This window comes from Salvia hispanica, chromosome 3 (genome assembly GCF_029641045.1).
Source record: "Salvia hispanica isolate PSC_SH4W2 chromosome 3, Shi_PSC_v1, whole genome shotgun sequence".
Taxonomy (NCBI): domain Eukaryota; kingdom Viridiplantae; phylum Streptophyta; class Magnoliopsida; order Lamiales; family Lamiaceae; genus Salvia; species Salvia hispanica.
In genome coordinates, this window is record NC_142694.1 from 15,803,770 (window position 1) to 15,819,999 (window position 16,230).

General features: G+C 36.4%; 1 protein-coding gene across 1 annotated transcript; it reads right to left on the reverse strand.

Annotated features, from left to right (window-relative positions):
• Positions 1-7,028: 7,028 nt before the first annotated feature.
• Positions 7,029-9,337, reverse strand: LOC125212740 (protein SOSEKI 2-like). Its single transcript, XM_048112982.2, has 5 exons — positions 9,000-9,337; positions 8,844-8,913; positions 8,658-8,770; positions 7,532-8,228; positions 7,029-7,361 (listed from the first exon to the last, which is right to left on the reverse strand). The coding sequence occupies exons 1-5, from the start codon at positions 9,190-9,192 to the stop codon at positions 7,235-7,237; spliced, it is 1,200 nt and encodes a 399-aa protein (XP_047968939.1). The 5' UTR covers positions 9,193-9,337; the 3' UTR covers positions 7,029-7,234.
• Between the last annotated feature and the right edge of the window lie 6,893 nt (positions 9,338-16,230).

Consider the following 16,230-nt stretch of genomic DNA (forward strand, 5'->3'; position numbering starts at 1 on the left):
GTAGTATTTTATATGTTAATATATATATATATGTTTTTTTTTCAATTTTTCGGTTTTTTCCATATAATTTTAGTTTTTTCGGTTTTGTTTGGTTTCAATTTTTCGATTTTTCGGGTTCGGTTTGTTTTGGATTTTGAACTAAATTCGGTTCTTCAGTTTTGGTTCGGTTTGGGAAAAAACCGAATCGAAACTCAAATTCTCACCCCTATTGGATCATGAATGGATTTTATTGTTTTTGAGATATGTGAGACAATATTAGAGCATCTCCAACGCAAATAGGCCAGCCACTCTCTCCCTACCACGTCAGCAGCACTAAAAATCAACCTGCCACATCAGATTTAGGCCAGCCATAGGCCAGCCGCAATAAAAATAATTCAAAATATACTACATTTATGGAATTAAATTACGATTAAATTACGGAATTAAATTTACGACACATATACGGGAAAATTCATTAATTGCATTAAAAAAAAAGGTACATAGATAAAAAAAAATTACATAATACAGAAAAAAAACAATCGGCGTGCAGTCCTCCGTGCCCACAACTCTTCAATTATATCCTTTTGGAGTTGAATATGAGCTTCCACTTGGCGCATGTCGGCAAATTCCTTGAGGCGGCCGGCTTCATCGAGAGGTACCCAACGTCGTACGCTAGGGGTGGCCGTTCCGTGGCTTGGACCGGCTTCATCATCATTGGCCCAACTAGTCAGTTGTACGCCTTCGTCTTCGACGATTATGTTGTGCAGGATAATGCAGGCGTACATTATTTGGGAAACACATCTGACATCCCACAAACGCGTTGGACCCTTAATTGCCGCCCATCGAGATTGGAGCACACCAAATGCGCGCTCCACGTCCTTGCGCGCCGACTCCTGTCGTTCCGCAAAATAGGCCTTCCTTTCATCACTTGCGTGCCTGATCGTCTTCACAAAGACAGGCCACCTTGGGTATATCTCATCCGCCAAGTAGTAGCCCATATCATGCCGGTTGCCGTTGGCCACAAATGAGACGGCTGGACCGACGCCCTGGCACTTCTCGTTGAAGAGGGGAGACGAGTTCAGGACGTTGAGGTCGTTGTTCGATCCGGCTACCCCAAAATACGCATGCCAGATCCACAGCCGGTAATCAGCTACGGCCTCGAGGATCATCGTGGGATTCTTTGACTTGTAGTCGGTCGTATAGGCCCCCTTCCAGGCAGTCGGACAGTTCTTCCACTCCCAATGCGTACAATCTATGTTGCCTAACATCCCGGGGAACCCATGCTTCTCCCCGTGCATCTGCATCAAATTCTGACAATCTTGGGGAGTAGGGCTTCGAAGGTACTCCTCACCAAAAATGTTTATCACGCCCTCACAAAAATACTTCAGACAATCCAGAGCAGTCGTCTCACCGATGTGGAGGTACTCATCCCACATGTCTGCCGCGCCTCCGTAGGCCAACTGCCTGATTGCCGCCATGCACTTTTGAATAGGGGTGTGGTCGGGTCTGCCAACCGCATCGTGCCTGAAGCGGAAACACAGATATCGACGCTCCAAAGCGTCAACGATACGCATAAACAACTCCCTGCGTATTCTAAAACGCCGCCTGAACATGTTTGCGGGAAACCGTGGGTTCTCTGAAAAGTAGTCGTCATATAGCCGCTGATGTGCAGCTACGTGATCCCGATCTATCACTGCTCGGCGGTGGACAACCCGTGGAGGGCGAGGTATCGCCTGCTGTTCCACTCTACGCATGTACCGCTCCATCTCGCGGTTCATGTAGGCCTCCATAGCCTCGTTCATCCTCCGTTCGTACTCCTCGGCATCCCCACCACTACCACCACTGCTACCACGTACTATATGTAATAGTGAATCCTACTTTCAACATGTTATGAAATCGGTGTGCATTTAAGGTATTGAAGCAGTCGTAACTCGTAAGCACTACAATGCTCAACCGCTAAGCACGTGAATGTCGTTGTCCTGAGCACCCGATCTGAAAACATAAATTATGAGCTACATAACATCATGCAACTTTCAAAAAATTGAGTTTTTCTCACAAACTTTGAAATTGACAAATAATATTACGAACTTCATCCCTAGTTTGTTATTTCCCACCAATAAAAAAATTCCGGCAAATATTATCATTTTTTTCGTAATTTCTCGACAACAACTTCGAAAGTTTCAAGATTTTCAATTTTTGAGCATAGTTTTTCTTAAAGCACACCTTCCAAATTTGTTCTTCAATCTATATTAGCCTAAAATTTTTCATTGATGGGAAATAACAAACTTGGGGTAAAGTTAGTAATATTATTTGTCAATTTAAAAATTCGTGGAAATAATCTAACTTTTTAAAATTTCATGATATTAGATTTCAATATCCCAATATTAAAACTTGTGAAATCTTCTTCATTAACTATCAACTTTAGTTAATTGAATTTCTAGTTGCTTGGGCTGTTATTACCGAATAAAATAGATTCAACCATATTCCCTGATTTTTATTTATAATCATTGCCAAAGTAAAAGGTGATAGTATCACAATTGCTTATCTCTCAGCTAAAAATTTGAATTTTGAACGGTTCTAGTTGTCTAATTAAGAATATCTTGATAATGAATTGAGTTTAATAAACTTTCTAGCTGTAAAGGTACCGAGCTCAATTCTTTTCAAATTTCAAATTATTTCCAATTTAACTTTAGAACTACATGTAGAAATCCCTCCTAATTAATAAAAATGTATGATTGACATATTTGCACTTTAATTGTTAATTTATTTGGATATAATCTTATTTATACTACCTAGTTTGGTTATTCACTAAGAGTAGGCCTAGTTTGTGTATACTACTTTAACTAACTATTTATGGCTATATATCTCAAAAATAAGAAATGGGGGAGGAGGGAGGGACTGGAATTCATGAAACCAAAGTTTAATTAATATTATTTTCAAGTAAATATAAATTAAATTATTAAATACACCTAGTTTTTTTTTGTCAATTATGGTAGTATTTGGCGTAACGCTATCAAGCACTAATTCAGATCCAAAGACTACAGCTTTTGACGTATTGAATGATTACACCACTAAATAAGAAAAAATAACAAATATTAAATGATGGTTCATAATTATAAAATGTAGTTGAGTAAACCATTAAATTTGTAACTAATGTCAATTTTGCGTGCAATTTGAGAAATAAGACATTATGGAATCATGAAATTGGGACCACGTGCATGACACATGCTGTAGCGCAACAATTCAACAATATGGACGCCCAAGTATTATTTAGTTTCCTATTATTTATCTTTATTTTATTCGTCCAAACTTAAAAATCACTCTATTCATATTTTATGAATATAATAAAACTAATAATTTCAATTGAAAATTAAAAACGCATCATTAACAAAAAGCGTTTGCAAAAATAAAAGGTTACTATTTAAATCCAAAGAACAATTTATTTTATTTTAATTTAATTTATGAAATTTGAAAATGAAACAAATTATAAATTAATAAGTAAACTGAAGAATCTAAAGAAAGAAAAAAAATAAAAAGGAGAAAACGTAGGGAAAAAAATGCTCGATGGGGCTTGTCCAAATAGAAAAAAAATGCTAAGGGTTTGAACGTAGGTATGGCATACTAATGAAAGCCCAATAATTAGTTAGGCTAATACTAAATCATAGTAGTATGCATTTTCTCTTAATTTAATTTGCAACACAGCATAGTTTGCTGTTTATTCCGATTACCAACTCTGGAATAAAATTTCCCGTTATTAAGAAACAATATTTATTTTTTCGGAAAGTAATGTTATTAATGAAATATATAGAATTCTTTATAAATATTATTCACAGGAATACGATTCAGGATAGATTATATACATTATGTGTTTGAAATATCAAGAAAAATCATTAGAGTTTTAAATTAAATCATACAATTAGATATAATAATTAAATTAAAATCTACTAAATTTAATCATTAATTGAGAAAATAAAAAAGTAAGATTACAAAACGAGAGATTTCGGAAAAAGGTTTGATTTCGTTGACCTTTCGAAATTAGGGCTTAAATTTGTTGACCTTTTAAAATATGGGATCCGGGCATGCGAATTTTTCGGAATATGGGATTTTTGCATTTTTCTTTTTATTCACTTATTTTTTCTTATTGTTTTGGTCACAATATTTATCAACTGACCAAAATACCCACCTCAAACTTAGAAAAAAAAGTCGCGATGTCATTGAATTTCTGCCTTCTCCACCCTCCTCCTCGGCCCTCCCCTTCACTACATCTCTTCCCCTTACTCAATTCCCAGTTGTTCTGTTTTAATCTCAAAAGGTTTGAGTCTTGCAAAATGGATTTGACAATTCACAATTAGAGGAAGCAAAACTTCTTAGGTTCACAAACTATGTTGAGGTACTGATGTAGCTACAACGTTTGCTTGAGCCATCTTTTGAGTTATTTTCTCATGAAAGACATATTAGAAATAAAATATTAGGTGAATTTAGAGATGAAAATGGCCACCGTTGATAAAGCAAAGGATCTTATGTACAAGCTTCATAAGGCTTCTTGGGATTCTGCAATACAGAGAATTATACAGCGAAAAACCTACACAAATTTTATGCAAGACTGCAAGAGAATGTGTGTGAATTGAAGAGGAGTATACATTTCATATAGTAGAGGATTGATATAGGAGATGATTTATTCAAAAATACGGAGGAGGGTGGAGGCGGCAAAGCCGCGAAGGAGAAGGGAAGGAGGAGGAGATTGGAGGCGGGTCACGGATTATCATGATTGTTTTTTCAGGATTGGGGATCAAATTAAGGGTGGTTTAGTCAATTAATAAGTAATAATAAGAAAAAATAAATGAATAAAGAGAAAAATGCAAAAAATCCCTCATTCTGAAAAATTCGCATGCCCCGATCCCATATTTTGAAAGGTCAACGAATTTAGTCCCTAATTTCAAAAGGTTAGCGAAATCAAACCCTTTTTCCGAAAGCTCTCGTTAAAAAACACGAAGATTGAAATGTAAGAGTTTTGCACATGCACAATACTTTGTTTTCGTAATCAATTCCAAGTATCTCATCAATGTTAGTCATGGATCTTCCTTAAGTTTCCTCCAGATTTTAATCATCGAAATTTGGGGGAGAAAATCGATTAATTACTAAAAATTGATCACAGAACGTGGCAACATTTAAGGAGCAATTGAGGTTAAAGATTTGCTTAATGTTTTTGAATTTTAGTATCTCGCAATTGAATTTGCCTGCACTGATGTCAATTATAGCTTTGAAAAATATACTAGGACTAATTAATAAAAAGGTGGAGAAATAATATAAAAAAGTAAGAAAATATTCTTGAAAATAAAATCGATTTATAACTAATAAAATGTGTCCGATTTGATTTAAAGTTAGGAGCATTATGAATATACAACATATGTATAAATTATAATTATGGTTATTCTCAAATTCTCCATATTTAGTATAGAGAAAAAAAACTTTCAAACACAAGGATGTGATCCTTTGCTAACTTTTCTTAAATTGCTAACTTGCTAACTCATCAATGCAATGTATTAAAAATATCAATACGATGATAGTGAAATGTCAATATAAACTTAAGTTGATATTTTTATACATTATGTTGACATTGATATTTAAATGTCAACACAAATATGTGTTGATATTTTAATATGATCGTGTTGACATTTTTAATGCGCTACGATTGATGAGTTAGAAAGTAAAATTTTTTAAAAAGTTAGCATTTTAATGCAACCATTCAAACACAACTCAATATTTGTTATTTCTCGTTTCAAGTTTTTCTTAATATTGAGTGGACATAATACATATATAGCCCATAAGCAATACGTATTATACATTTAAATAGTAAAATATATCGTTATTTACTAATTAGATAACTCATTATCTTCGATCCTCCGTTGTTGTAGAACACTTCATAGAAAAATATCAATACAAAAATGCATCTCAATACAAAATCCAGACCAAATTCTGACCATGAGATTTTTCCATCTAATGGTCAATAATTAAAGAAAAACACAGTGGGTCATTATAAAGCAGTTTTAGGTTATATTATAAAATTTGGGTTTGAGGTCATGTTAAGATCATTTTATGTCATGCTTATTATAATGACATAAAAATAAGCTTACGATAACCTAAAAATGACATATGTATACTTGGTTTTGTATTTTTGTATTAAGAATGAGTTTTACATAGATCAAAACTCTCTCTATATATCTTAGATTTTGTATATATTTGGATGAGGATACAAGATTTTATTGTATACAATATCCTAGAATCAGAAAAATTAAGACTAAGAATCCTTTTAGTACACAAACACTTAATCTATCCATCTATATAAACCCTCTTCCCCTCCATCCTTTTTACACAATCCCCTCAAGCATATTTTTATTTCCATAGTGGTAATATATAGCAATTCTCGGCGATGAGGAATTCGACCACACGCTCGTCAGAATCCTCAAGAACACCGTGTTTCCACCACCCTTGCGCCGCCGACAAACGTTGAATTCATGTTCTATCGGAATTCGAACCGTAGCTCCATGACATCGGTATTTGTTCAATTTATTTTACATGCTTTAAGATATAATTTTATCATAATTGATTGGAAATATATATAGGTATCTTAATTAGGTCTCATTTTAATCACGTGTTGAAAATTCTCTAAAGTTTATATAGTGATATAATTAGAAATAATTGTTGAGATCCCATTGCAATATTGATAGATCAACGCAAAAGTATTAAGAATTGTGTTGAGATTTTTTGTCCATTGTTTGTGCTTATGACATATTTGTTGAAAGACGCCTCAAAAATTCATTAATGCCGCTGACTAAGAAAATACTCAATTGAATTCTACTCAATGATTTACGACAATTTTAACACAACATCGCCAAGGTTATAGATCATTGAGTAAAATTCTGTTGAGCATTTTATATAGTCAATGTCATTTTTGAATTTCTGAAAAATCTTTTGACAATTATGCCAAATGCACAAACAATGGATGTTGGCAAAACATATCTCACCAATAATTTTGACACTCATGAGTATTGATCCTACAACATTAGATAAATTTAATATAAACCAACCCCATCACAAGAAAGATCATTTACAATCACAAATTTATCTGCATAGATAAAACCCAACCACTTCAGTTATTCAACTTGTTACATATAAGTTGGGAAAGCAATAAGTAGGTTTAAATTCTACATTAAATTCTTCATAAATACTAAACCTTCTCCACTTGCATAATTAATCAGTTTTTGGGTGGTTTGGAAGATGACTTCCTTTTCCTTGGAATGCATTTCCCTCTCATCAATCCCTTCTCCTTCTTCACTTCTTCCTCTGCTTCTTCTTCCCCTCCTAGCCCTGCCTTAGCACACCTATGACAACACAACAACAAATCGAAACATTATTACCAATGGCAAATCCAGATAACGAAACTCGTGCCCTAAAATACAATAGAGAAAGTTGTTAGAAGGTTAGATAATGCAGCGAGAAAATACTATTCTGTTCAATTTACTTTATTCTCTCTCGTATTTTATATGTTTACCTTTCTTGATTGTACGAAGACGACTTCTTGAGCACGGGCTCGCTAGCGCAATCATTTGTCATAGATTCCACAATGCTACCGCTGAAATACTCCTTCTCCTCGGCCTGCGAGTTCCCGAACCTCGGATTCTCCGACATGTAGCTGATCATCACCCGCTCCTCCTCGGTCGCCATCTTCGCCGCCTTGCACACCACCCCCTTATGAAGGCTACTCCCTCCGCCTCCGCTGCAGCTCTTCCTCCCGGGCACGTGCTCCTTCACAGAGGCCGGGAGCACGGCTCTCCTGAACGAGCCCGTGCCCCCACACGCGATGAGGCTGAGCAGCATTGAGTTCCTGCTCAGCATCGGCTCGTTCCCGATGGGGTCAGCCTCGCTGTGGGGGTTGTCGGAGGGGGTGGAGGAGGTGGTGGAGGGCGGCGAGGAGAGGGAGTTGGTGTCGAGGTTGAGCTCGGTGCGGCCGCTCTTTTGCGAGTGCTTGTGCTTGATTTCCTCCTCGGCTTCTTCGGTAGAGACGCCTCTCGAACAGGTGGTGTGCGTCGCGCCTTTCTCTTCGTATTCTTCTTCTTCTTCGTCTTCCTCCTCTTCGACGTTCATCATTTCCTGCTTCGGAGATGGATTTCGGCTTTTTGGAGGGTACAGATTTGCTTCCTGGTGCTGGAATTGCTGAACATTGCCGAATTGTAGGTGCTGCAGCTTCTCTAAAATTCATCATTTTCAATTGGATTGTTAAAGTAACAAACAAAGTGCGCTTTCTAGGGACAAATTGGTCAAAAAAATAAATGAAATTCGGTCAAATTATGATCCGTTTCCTAACTTAGAAATTAGGCGGAAAAACCATAAAGTTTAAATTTGTCGACATTAGATGTTTTTACCAAATCGTATTTAGTTACAGATTAAAATTCGATCAAAATTCATAATTAACAAACAAATCTAAACATTCAATATTTCCGTCAAACTTTTAAAAATATATGACAAACCAAAATTCGACCAAAATTCATGATTCTAACGAACATATCCAAACATCCAATATTTCCGTCATATTTTAAAAGGTATAGGACAGACCAAAATGACAAAAATTCGACCAAAATTCATGATGTTAACGGGAAAAAAATAATGAAGTAAATTACCAGTGCAGTCGACAAGTAATTCACATCCTTTGAGCACATATTCAGCTCCTTCCGATGGTAAAATCACATCATTTAGAGCCAAATCATTCCACACATACCCATTCTTGAAGCTCCTACATTTCATACACAACTTAAATCAAAATTTATCTCTACAAATCAAAGGTAAAAAGGTAAAAAAATAATTACCTTTTGCAGGACCAGGAGTAAAGTGAAGGCATGCCTTTACCTCTCAACACTTTGAGCCGATCCAATACATCTACAAAAACAAAATGCAGAAATTGATTAAATGTAAAATTCATGTAAAATTGAAGGAGTGGAAATTGAAAATAAAAATAAAGAAACCTTTCAAACGAAGGTGTTGGTGAGAAAGATGAGAGACTTGAATGTAGTGAGGGTGGTGAAGATGGCCGTTTGTGGAGAGATAGTAAACAACTTCAACTTTCTTGAAAGTGGGCTTCATCACTCTTGTTTGGTTGTTGCACATTTTGGCTCTGTCTGGGCTCATTTCTCTCCTGATTCTTCTCCCTACTTCCATTGCTCGTGAGCTGATGATGTCTCTCTCACTGAATAATGGTGACAGCTTTGTTTGAGTTTGTGGTTGTGGGGAAATCTAAAAGAAAGCAAGAAATTTAAGAGGCAGCTTTATAGGGTGAAATCAGACATGATGAAACTATGAAAGGGATCTGCTGCACGCAACATTTATTAGTGATTCAGAATTTCACTTTTTGGTAGTGTCGTCAACTCCAACTTTTAAACCTACCCATAAGTTGCTGTTGCGACTTTATTTCCTTTCTTTTTTATTTATTGAAGCCGAAGAGGCTATTCTTGGCGGCCCCCACACTCCGGCCCGATATTTTGTGTGGGAGTCCAATCAGGGTACGCAGTTATCCCATTAAGAGGAGACCTTAATTCACTGGCTGCCAGAAGCCCATCTCTCAAGGCCTGCCTGAGAAATGGAAGCAACTATACGACAGTAATAGGATTCAAACTCAGCTCATTGCAACAAGATCCATCCCTTCGTTGCCAACTGCGCTGGCCATACAGGCTTTCTTATTTATTTATTGCGCAAAAAGGCGATTCTCTCACCTTGGCGACCCCCATACTCCGGCCTGATATCATGTGAGGGGGTTAAATCAAGGTACGCAGTAGCCCGTTAAGGGGGAGGTTTTAACCCACTGGCTGCTAGAAGCCCATCTTCCAAGGCCTCACACTTGTGCCTAAGTGAGATTTGAACTCAGACTCATTGCAGCAATATCTGCCCCTCCATTGCCAACTGTATTACGCCCTTGCGGGCACTTTCTTAATTTTTTATTAATTCTATGTTTAAGGTCGTGATTTTAAGAAATCAATTACCTATTCTAAATCTCCTATTTAAAATATTTGTTATATACAAGTAAAATTAATAAGATGACTAAATGATTAATTGGATATATATTCTTATAGTAATTAAAACACATAAATATTTGATTACACAGCATTGATGTAACCAGAAAATTAAATATTAAATTAATATTCTTTAAATTAAGAAATTTTTTATGAGAAATGAAGAAGAATAAATTCTAAACAACATTAGGTATTGACCCCTTTTTTTTTCTAAGTTTCGGTTTTAATTTTAAGAGTTAATAAAAGCTTTTAGGTTGGGACATTAATGTGTGGCTCCTATGCCCAATTTTGTTGGTTAAAGAAAATAGTGGAGTATAAATTATTGTGAGGAAATAGCTAGTTTTAGACATCATGGGCAGAATGCATCTCGAATAGATAAATAAATAAATAATCAGTCGAATTCAACTTAATTTTCAGAATGTATCGGGTTCTTCTCTAATCTTCGAAATTAAAAATAATTTAATTGTAATCGACCAAATGAAAATTTTCCAACTTTAATTTTCACTAATTAAATTAAATGTAATGGTTATATATCAAACAAGAACCCATTCAACACATGTGTAACAAGTGATTAGTTAACCTTGATATCATTGTTAGAGCATCATCAAAGCCGGACTTCCGCCGGAGGTCGGACCGCCGTCCCCGACGTCCGCCATTGTGCGAGGAAGAGAATGTTCCGTGCGGACACAGGAGTTCCGCGGGTATCTCGCGACGGCGGCGGGACGACCGCTGTGGCATGCGGACGGACGTTCGATAATTCTATTTTTTTTCAAAATCTATATACGGCTCGTTGAACTTCATTTCACTTGCACCACTTGTTTTAACAAGTTTCTCTCTCTCTACATTCATTTCTTCATCCGAAAAATGTCGCATTACGATAGTGATTCCCCCGCCACGAGCGAGTCACAGACGATGAATATTCCCTCGCCGAATATTCCCTCTCAAGTTGGGGAAAATGCCGGCGGAAGTGCAAGGATATCCGGGATGATGCCCGGAATGATGCAACAACCCCAAATACCGGGGATGATGCCCGACTACTACAATATGCCCGGGATGATGCCCGGCTACTACAATATGCCCGGGATGATGATGCCCTAGATGCAACAGATGCCGGGGATCCAACAGATGCCGGCGATGCCTGCCGCAATGCCGGGGTCGATGCCCCAAATGCAACAAATGTCGGGGATGGTACCCCAAATGCAACTGGGCATGATGATGCCGCTGTTGCAACAGAGATCCACTGCCGTTGCGGGAGGGAGCAGGCAGGGTGTCCCCCAACCACATGAGGACAATGTCTATCGCCCCTATATGAATTTATTTTATAGTGATTCTCCTCAGCGTACTACACTGGAGACTCAGTTCGCTGGCATCGAGATGTTCTCTTATGAGGAGTTGGGGATAGCTCCGCGGATGTCGCCAGCAACGCAGCCAGCAGCGCCACCGTTGAGGACGCAAAGGGCGGGGAAGAGCAAGGCCACTAGCTCGCGTGCAGCGACCGATGATGGGGCGGGGGAGGAGAGAGGCGGCAAGAGAAAGAGGACAGTCTGGAGCATTCAGGAGTGTGTCGCGCTTCCAGAGGCATGGATCAGTATAGTCGAGGATCCATACGTCTCGTCCAACCAGGTCATCGACAGAATGTGGTACCGCATTAGCCAAAACTACATCGACTGGAAACCGGCCGGTGGGAAGGCTCACGATGTAGAGCAATGCCGGAATTAGTGGGAGCGGCTGAGGAAGCAACTCAGCCGATTTGCCGCCCTCTACCAAAAGAACCTCCGGTTGGCAACCAGCGGCATGACCTCCGAAGATGTGAAGCTTCTGTCTCACCAGCAGTTTCCCGACAGTGAGAAGGGGTTCGGGGAGTTCAAATATTGGGAGGTTTATCTTGAGGTGGAGAATTCCCCCAAGTTTATGGCAGGTGTTGAAGCTGGGTGGCCGAAGCGAACGAAGATCAACGGCTCTGGCGAGTACAGCAGCAGTGCCAGTTCCCACGAACTACACGAGGCCGAGGCAGAGATCCCGACACCTCAGTCGTCTTCCCGCCTCCGTCGCCCGATTGGGCAAAAGGCCGCGATACGGCAGGCTAGGAGAGGTTCCAGCAGGTCCCAAGAGGTCCAATTGTTAAATACCGTACATTGTTTATAATTCCGCTAATTGTTAAATTTGGTGAATTTGTGAAATTTTTTTATTGCGAGAAGTTCGTGCGGGAAGGCTATGGGATGTCCGCCACTGTGCAGTGGGAAGTCCGTATAACGTGGCAGTGCTGGGAAGGCTATGGGATATCTTTAATGACGTGGCAGGAGGTGTTTTTGGAAAATCCGTCGGAAAGGCTATGGCCTATGGGATATCCGCATGTACTGAGGATGCTCTTGTTAACCAAATAGAACAACTTTTCTTCAAAGATTAATAATCTATCAAATGAGGTAGTAGTACTAATTTTTTGATATTTATTGTTAATGCAGTTGATACGTGACAATTCAGACCCAGTAACATAAATTTAGTAAAACAAATAATATATAAAATGTCAACGTTCACCTAAACGATGCAAAATCACACATCACTTCTGAAATTCTATATTCAAAAGTCTGAATTTGTTTACTGAAATTACTGACATATGATTAATAGGTAGTCCCCCACATATTTACTTTTTCTTGTTTCCCTTTGTTTACAATAGTATCGTCCTTTTGTTTTTGAAATGAATGGAGTAAATTTGGGAACATAATGAAATCTTTAAATCATTATCTATTATCCATTATTTGGCTTTGGATTCCATATTTGCACCAAATGCCTAATCATTTGTGTATGCTTTTACTTTTACTTTTACTAAATCGACTTGTAATGATTAAATTCATTGACGTTCGTTTCATTAATCCCACTTATGATTTGTGATTGGAGAAACTAATTATACAAATTTGTGACTTTTAGGTCAAAATATTAATTACTTGTACAAATATTCTCTCTCTTTCTGCTTTACCCTATTGGATTCTCTGTACAATTTCTGTCAAGGTGTGAATTACTGAATCTACTGCAGTATTGGGCTGAGAGGCCCAATTAACGCAGGCCTATTAAATTAGATTCTGCTTGTCACGAATCTTGTGTTCTTTTAGATTTTTTTTTTAAAATTTAACTTCAAACAGGGGTCATAATATCGTATGCAGAATTTTTGGTTTTGGACGCAATAAACAGCGACTTCAATATTAAAAAAATTGCAACTTTAAGCATACTTTTAAGATTGTCGAAATAGAGCTTAATATTCATTTAAAATGTACTACTAATATTTACTTTATATAGCATAAGCCAGATTTGTGTTAAAATGACAACACCTCTTAAAGTGACACTGTGACACCACATATCCAACAATAGTATAAACGCTAAACAACAATTGGCTGAGAAAAAATTGTAATAAATTGCTGTCTAGTGTATTGGATATTGCTGGCCGAGAAAATTTACCCATGAGCATTTTTTATGATTGCCACATGACAGCTGATTATTCATCCACATGTACAAATGATTGGATAGGAATAGTGGTATGATGTTATTTTAAGAGGTGTTGTCATTTTAACACAACCCGTATAAGCAATTCATGGGCGGACCCAGGTAGTAGTAGGGAGGGGCTTAAGCCCTCATTAAAATTATTTTTTCAACTTTTTTCTATTAAATTTTGTTAAAATTATTCAAATTTAATTTAAATTATGTGTAAAAGCCCCTATAAATAATCTAAATCACCTAAAAAATATTTTAACATAAAATTTTATAAATTATAGCCCCTATTAATATTTATTTCTGTGTCCGTCCATGAAGCCATTCATAACCAATCAATAATAAATTTAATTACATATCATTTACTTGAATGTAATCAGAGTTGGCAAAAACCATTCGGGTTGGGCCGAGGTATTTTAGGTTGGGAAGATTTTATGACTGATGAGCCGTGCTAAAGTGACAAAAAGTACAGAGGGCCTGGCCCAGATGGTTCCGGTGAGATTTTGATCCGGAGAAGCCAGCCTTGATTATGAGAAAAGGCCCGACCAAACTGGTGTTTCGCTATCTCTAGGTGACTCTTATTGTGGGACGGAGGGAGGGAGTATCAATTTTTCTATAAGCTTACTATATTTTCTGACTAACAATTTACTTTTAATCATTTTTAATATTTTTTACTAATTGTTGTGTTATAACTATTGGGCTGGAAACAGACGAGGGTTAGGAACTGCCCGAAATATCAAGTTTAATTTTCTTAATAATTTAACCTTTCCATCTTCGAAAATCAATTCTGTAAATATTGATGATTATTTTAATATTTTAGAAGTCATTAATCTTGGCAGAAGGTATGCTAATATAGTAGGAGTAATATTTATTAGAAATTCGACTGACTATAACCATGATAAGATAGTAAATTGTTGAATAATTTTAATTTTTTAAAACTATAATGAGCAAATCGTGGGCTATATGTCCACTCATCCTGAAAATTGGGTATTGGGCTTATGTAAAGTGTTTAAGAAAGCCCAATTACATACAGATGGGCATGGGTGGATAGCCCAATAATATTAATGAATCAATTTCTTCTCTCGATTACACATTTAAATCTAAATTTCTAAAATTGCGATCAATTATAAAATTGTTGTTGAAGAATGTTGTAAGAGTAGCACTAATTTATTTCTTTTTACTTTAAAACGTGTCATCCAGATGATACTCAATAGCATAAAATCATTCAGATTTTGAATACTAAATATTTAATATATTACAAAAAAAAGAGATTAATGACATTTTAAATTCAATTAAGGACGTTAATTTATGTTTCTAAATATACCACCAACGATTCAAAAGACATGCTTATTGGTGGTGTCCCGACTAAATGCAGATGGCGCAAATGGAAGCGTCCTAAAAAAGCAAAATATTATATTAATTTGTCTATGGTAACGCTTTCTTTTGCGTTTTAAATTGTTGTTATTTTTTTAAATTTTCAAACTCAAATAATTGTATCTCTATTTTTGTGTCCTATAAAAGATAGTAAGTTTATTGCAGTGTTATAAATTAAGTGTGCCAATTACATAATAATGTGTTATAGCTTTTCATAACAATTTTCACATAATCAAATTGTATAAAATATGAATACAAATTATAATTTCAAATTTTATCAATATAAAATGCTTGATATAAAAAGTAAATTGGCACCACTAACCCTAAGGCTAGATAGATACGATCTACATAATATTCCTAAGAAATCTTTTATAGATAAAAAGCAATCGAACGGACAAACATAGCCAAGAATATAGTGACAATAAGCTTAGTTGTTAGGAAACATCAATTATTCTTTTCGAATTGATTGGAATCTCATTGTTGGGTACGTATGATACTCTATATTTAACTATTATTTCACCCTAGCTAGTTATAGTATGAGTGAAATAAATAGTCATAGATTATAGTCCTTGATTGTTATATACACGTAAATACTAGTAGTAATTTTGTTCCCGAACAATAAACTAAGAAAAGAACCTAAAGAAATATTCTTCTAAAAAAATATGCTCCTATATTCTTATGTTGTGTAATGTTTAGGGCATCAATAAATACATTCACTTGTTGTAACATTTTAATGTGTTCAATTATTTTATTTAGTCCCTTCGTCTACTAATTATGAAAAATGTGTATTATCACATCATTCATCCACTTCCAATAATCTTGGTAGTGTACAATATGAGTTTGATGCAAATTTACAAAGTAAAAAAGATCGAGGTGGAGAGAAATTTACAAAGTAAAATTTTAATGTTGGAGGCTCAAATTATTGTTAATTACATCAACTTAATGATTTGGCACATGAGCGAAGACTACTTTGGTGGAGAAGGTGTGAGGGGTTTCCCCATAGCTCATAGGCATAAGGTATCATTAAGTGGAGTACTTATCAGTGTGGCCAACTTGCTAGTTTTCTACAAATGATGCTAGATGAGCTAGGAGTGTATAGAGTGTCGGTTTCTCGTGAGTTTTCGGTTTACTGTGGATTGTCGATTCATCATTGTTGTTATCGGATGTTTCCCTTCTCTTGTTTATATTTCTCTTTTTGACCCTTGTTTAGTAGATTTTCTTTTTCGAGTATGGGTTGAGTTGTTCTGTGTCTGTGTGTCTTTTGATTTATTTTTAAGTAATATAGCTCATTTTGAATTGTTACAAAAATACACAAACTTATAAACCATTTCACAAA